The sequence below is a fragment of the Hippoglossus hippoglossus genome, chromosome 20 (assembly GCF_009819705.1).
Source record: "Hippoglossus hippoglossus isolate fHipHip1 chromosome 20, fHipHip1.pri, whole genome shotgun sequence".
Taxonomy (NCBI): Eukaryota; Metazoa; Chordata; class Actinopteri; order Pleuronectiformes; family Pleuronectidae; genus Hippoglossus; species Hippoglossus hippoglossus.
The window spans coordinates 9,155,334-9,161,333 of record NC_047170.1 but is presented as its reverse complement, the minus strand read 5'-3'; the positions used below and the strand labels follow the sequence as shown (position 1 = coordinate 9,161,333).

The following is a 6,000-nucleotide window of genomic DNA, read 5'->3' as shown; positions in this document are numbered from 1 at the left end:
AGCCAGTTTGTGTGTTTTGTGTGTGTGTGTGTGTGTGTGTGTGGTTGTCCATCAATTGGATCACCTCCCCCACTCGTCTTTCATGGAAAACACAATTTAACACCCTTATTCCGCACAATTATTCCACCCATTTGCTTCAAATACAATCTCAACCCACAAATGGTATCACATGTCTCTAAAGTGTGGATCTGGATTTAATTCTCAAAACGTACAATAGTAATAGATTTTACGAAATAAATATGAAGCGATACTGTGTGGTGGTCTAAGATTTATGTGCTTTTATTCAGATTCTTCTACATTCACTCCTTGCTCGGGCTGAAATTGTTCATAGTATTTCTCTGCTTCGTTCCTCCTGTTGATGGAGAGAATTTGAGCTCTGATCACAGATTGAATTCCAGCATGAAATGTCCTTGTGTCTTACCTCATTGCTTATTCTGTCCTGGTTAGTGCCAATTGTGCACAGAGAAAAGACCTTTTTTATCCTTTCTCCCTCATTTCGTTTTCCTCTCCTGACCCCTCAGAGTATCACCAGACCTCAAAATTGCATTGAATATATAAATGCTAATGCTAATAACTGCTAGCAGGAGCAGATAATGTCCTTGACTGGTACAAGAAAAGATCCTTTTCTCTTACATGACTCACTGCCTCTGAATAACATTAGGAGAGTTGACATCCCAAGCTCTTATTTCTCTTCTATTCTCCCTCATTCTCTTTTTTCTTAATTTACTTGACTCCCCCCCCTCAACCCGAGCCGCCTTGTAGCAGCGAGAGAAAGAAAAAAATCCAGCTGAAGTGTAAAATATTTATTCATTTATCTGCGCGATAAGATCTTGCTGCCTCGCTCGAAATTCCAATGACATCCATTTGCCATTAAGTCAACGCAACACACAAGCAATGAGGCCTCTGGAGCTTGTCTGTCTTTTCACCCCGCTCCATATCGTGGCTCCGTTTTTATGCCTCTGGAAGCTTTTCATGGTAGGAATTAAACTATAATACTTGTTTCAGTGGCATGCATGTTAATGGCTGCAGCAAAGCTGTCATTTAAGAGACACGAGGAAACAGCTGCGGCGAACAAAATGGCCTCTCGTGGAAACACCCAGGATGTCTTTGGGACTTTTTATTGTCTCTCTAAAGATGGAGATCGTCCCGATACCGAAATCCCTGCAGCTCTGGAATGAATGTTCAACTTGTTATTGTGCATTCTGATTGGTCTATGTTTAAGAGTGTCCAGTGGGGTCCAAAAAGCCTCTTAGGGCAGCCCAGTAGGGCCCGTCAATAACAATGGAGGAATTAAAGGACCCTGCGCTGGAAAGGGGAAAAAAAGCTTCATGACATGAATAAGAAGCCAAATATTCCATTGTTTCATACAGGAACTTGGTTCTCTTTGAAGATGGATGTGAAGAGAGCTGTGCGGCAGGATTTGCCCGAGCCTCAGTTTCTTAAAAATGAATTATTTCTCTTCTGGCAGGCAGCTCTCCGGAGGTGAGAGGCTGCCTCTTAACATGAGCAGGTATCAGTCTTAAAACTGCTCAAAGTAATTGTAGCTTTGAAGTCACACACATCACAGATGGCAGAGTCAATATTGCACCAACTTGTCTGAGCACTTTCCTCCCAACTCTGCCGTACCCGCGCTCCTTTTTCCCTGTGACGAAAAGAAAATACATTATTTGTCACCAACTTTTTATTAAAGGAGGCCAACCATCAATCAACTCTGCAATCACTCACGCAATCACATTAATCATTCCTCTCTGCCTTATTTGCGTCATTTGATGTAAGAATCCGGAGACACAGAGTGAAATGCACTTTCCTGCTACATCTGCTTCTGCATATTCTTCCGACAGCGCGCTCCTCAAATCATGTCAGCAATATTCAGTAATAGTCACTTATAACTGCCGTTAGATTTCTCAGAGTTTCAAACAAAGCAACTTTTCAAGGCTATTTTTCTCTTGACTCCATCTGCTTCACTCGGGCTTGCGATGGGGGATTCTTTGTGAATAAAGGAGTGGATGAGGATCTAGCACTAAGCAGCAGGACTAAAACTTTAGCTCAGAGGTTTTGTGAGTGATAATTAATAAATCATGGCTACATTAATTTCAAGACATACCTACGATCGTGGTTTGAAAATGGGTCTCGGGTGGATTCTAGTCGGAATCTTTGTGCTAAAAGGAGAACGATCAGCGTCGATGACCTCCTTTTAGTAAATAACTACAAACAGACACAGGTCGATGCCGGGATGAAGGCAGTTGTTAGAGTAGTTAATTGTTACAGGAAGCAAGGGTTTATGGAAAAACATGGAGACCACGTGAAGCCAGCAGAACACAAACAACCACCACCGATCGTAAAAAAATACCACAAAGAAAGCCCAATAAGCACAGAATAGTAAAATAGCCACAGGAAGCCACAAACACTTAATCACAACCAACCACAAAATACTGCAAATGAGCACAGTTTAGGCAAGAACACCACAGACAACAAGGTTTTAGGCGAAGCAGTACCAGGCATCAATCCGTCTGTGGCCTGTAATGAGACGATGAAACAGATGAATCACTGAGACACATGGGTCTCCGCAGGTACAATGCTGTAAATCATTAGTCCCTGCTTAAAGAGGGTATTGTTTTGAAACCCCCGCACCGCTATCTGATCCTCTCCGACAAAATGTATCAGCGGAGCAATGCGAGACAGGCAGAGACAGGCAGGTGTGGGCATTGCCAGAATCAGTTGAGACGGAGACGCAGACATAACAGGAAGACAACGAGCAAAGTCTTTAGGCCAAGCTCCAGAGGTTGTACTCGTTTCCTGCCTTGATTAATAAAGTCTGGCTGGGGCTCAGGTCAGCTCGCTGCTCATCTCGCGCTGCCACAGGCTCACACACACACACACACACACACACACACACACACACACACACACACACACACGTTTGGTGGGGTCTGCTAGCATTCCAGTGTTGAATGACACGTCCTAACCCTTTTAATTGTCCTTGAGCGGAAGCTGTGCCACAGGCGGAATCTGTTAAAAACACAGAGCCAGTAGATATATCCGCCTGTGACCGTTCCTGTGTCCAGCATGTAGGCGCTGCCAAGTCTGAAACACTTGATATGTTTTTGCGTGCTGCATTTGTCCGTGTTAGACTGTGTGTACAAGTGTGTACAAGTGTGTATGTGCGAGTGTCTGTTTCTGGCCCTGCAGTCCGAGCAGTGATAATACAATAATGAGGTCATATCAGTATTCATCTCACAGGCCGGAACAGGCTGGAGTGTTGACAGAAATGATATTAGGCCATCCAAGATTAAGCACATTTACTCAAATACATACTCAGGTGCTTTAAGCCTAACCCCTCAAAATGGGTCCATTCGCCCACTGCATAATGGGGCTCCTATTACAAACTGCATTTAAAAGAATCAAATAAAACATGTAATTTTGATCAAAAAGTAAGAAACACTCACCAAAATGCATCATTAGGGCAGCCCTTGCCCACAGTTTAAGACATTAAGGGCATTTAGACACAAGGAGTGGGGAACATAATGGGCTGGGTGTGGGTTCATCGGGTTGTCTGCTCACATTTTTATTGCTTTTTTGCTCCATACTTTACCCATTAAAGAGTTGGAAATGTACAAAAATTGTGTGCCAATTTGTCAGTTATTTGCCCGCTAAATGCCGAAGCACTTTGCTGTCATTTGGGGTGATCAATGCTTAATGAATTAGTCTGTTTTTCACCTCCGTTAAAGGCAGACATGCTTAGCACCTTCCCAATCCCTCCGAGACCCAGTCTGATGGAAGCCTTCCACCCCTAATTTATGAAAAGTGAGGAGCTAAGCAGTTCATGCGTCTAGAAGTGCTAGCTTTTTGGTAAATTGCTTTTTGTGAATTCACTTGAGTCCAAAACGGAACTCAACCTCAGCTTTCATTAAACGGAGGATGAAAGAATGTCTTGAGAAGTGGTGGAAATAAAGGGGAAACAGAGACAGAGAGACCGGGAGATAAATGGCAAGAGCTCAGAGCAATGTTTACATGATGGGAACTAATGCAGTGATGATTGCAGAGTGTTTCTAGTGATTCCATTTAGCCTATTGAATTAGCCTGAGCTGGAATCACTGGCCTTGGCGCTCCAGAAACAGACACCCAGGCATCAGAATCCAATTAAATACATTTGTTAAATAATGTAATGATTGCCTAAGCATACTTTTCAGTGGGACTCCATTCATTTTGAGCCATAAAAATGCCATTGTTTTCTGAGCTTTGGGAAAGGTTATGCAGATTAATAGAATTAATTGTCTGGCAGGCGAAAAATGTCATTAAAACACTTAGATGGCCATGATGGCCCATTTATATCCCCAGTCTGTTAGCGGCCAGGCATTTTAATTTGTAACTTGACATGATAATGTGGCTGGTCCCCAGCTCACAGACACAAATATTACTCACATTGATTAAAAGGGACCATTCCTTCCGTCCTTCTCTATTGCTGGACATGCAGAATCCATACACTGTTAACTTTATCTCGCTAACATTTAGCTTGCCGTGACGTTTATTGCTTCTCCTTCAATGCAGACTGTAACATGAATGTGTAATTTGCACATTTAAAGTCACGCAACCATGTGCAGTTCGACATTAGCATTAATGGTTATGATAAAAATTGGCCATGTTCTCAAACATATGAATCAAATTACAGTGAATGTAAAACATCACTATGGGCAACAAAGTATATTTTCGAGCAATAAAGTGTAACCCAATCAAAATGCCCACATCCTCACTCAATGGAAATCCCCTAATGATATAAAGCTTTAAATATAATGTATTGGAAATAATGATGAATAAATATTTTGTGCTTGTTCGGAGGTTCATTCTTTTAATCAACTAATGCAAATGTTTTACATGGGATATCTCTGCAGAGGGCCACAGTCAATTATATTAACTGCGTTATTTAACCTGAAGAAATGCTAACACCAGCCTCGGGGAGACAAACAGAACGTCCGTGGATATACTGATCAGACTGGAAACATCTCCTCAGAGGTCACCGACTTGGCTTGAGACTGAATTAGACACGGATGGAGAACTCTCCTGCATTATGAGTAAGGGGTGGGGGGGGCTATGTTTCCACGGTAACATATTCCAGGGTGTGAGAGGATTGGATCATTAAACCTGACTGGAGATTTCAAGGTCAAAGGTCAGAGTCGCTGCGCTCCAACGGGAGCAGCTTGTGAATCTATCATTACGCCGCGCTCATAAACATACAGCGCACAGCAGACGTGTGGTGGAGTGTGTAGGAAGAGATGCACTCACACACACACATGCACGCACACGCACCCGCACGCACACACGGTTCTTGATTCCAGACAATTAAAGAAAAGATTGACACCAGCATTTTTCTCCCCTTGAGCACCTCAACATGATTTCCTCTCCTCCTTTCCGTAGCTCACACATCAACCTGTCACGAATACATTACACTTGAGCACATTGTAGAACATCGGCCCAACCAATGGCTGTGTATCCATTTCAGTGATGGTCGTGATGAGAAATGATGAGGTGTTGGGTTGTAGTGGTCACAACAAATTATGATCTGTGCACGTCCTCTGAAAGCTTATACAGATATGGACAAAACAGACAAATCTGACCAGTACCACAGGAAATCTAGTGGGGGCAGTGTAGCCAACACTTCATAGGACACGAGGAAGTAATTTCAACAACGACGGAACGTTTTTAGAGACGTTGCGAGTTGCTAAGAAACTACAAGCATCTATACGAATTAAATTCAATATAGATTCAATTCAGATAAGGTAATCATCACAATGTTTGTCGCTGCCCTCTAGTGGATATATTGCTTTATAACCATGTCTACGTAAAGGATCCATGGGAATGTGGTCGGTTGATTACATCGTGGAAAATAGATCGTATCTCTTTTCGTACGTAAGGGAGCCTTTACAAATTGTTGGTTTTATTACAATAACACATTGTTGTTTTGTGGTGTGAATTTGCACGGCTGCAACTCAAAGTATTTTTTTT

At 42.5% G+C, this 6,000-nt stretch overlaps 1 protein-coding gene across 1 annotated transcript in view; it reads right to left on the bottom strand.

Annotated features, from left to right (window-relative positions):
• Positions 1-1,415: 1,415 nt before the first annotated feature.
• Positions 1,416-6,000, bottom strand: part of LOC117754232 (trichohyalin-like) — a 130,535-nt gene continuing 125,950 nt past the window's right edge. The window contains exon 24 of the mRNA XM_034573055.1: positions 1,416-1,642. Within this exon, the coding sequence (XP_034428946.1) occupies positions 1,577-1,642 (66 nt within the window). The 3' untranslated portion in view covers positions 1,416-1,576. The remainder of the gene's footprint in view (positions 1,643-6,000) is intronic.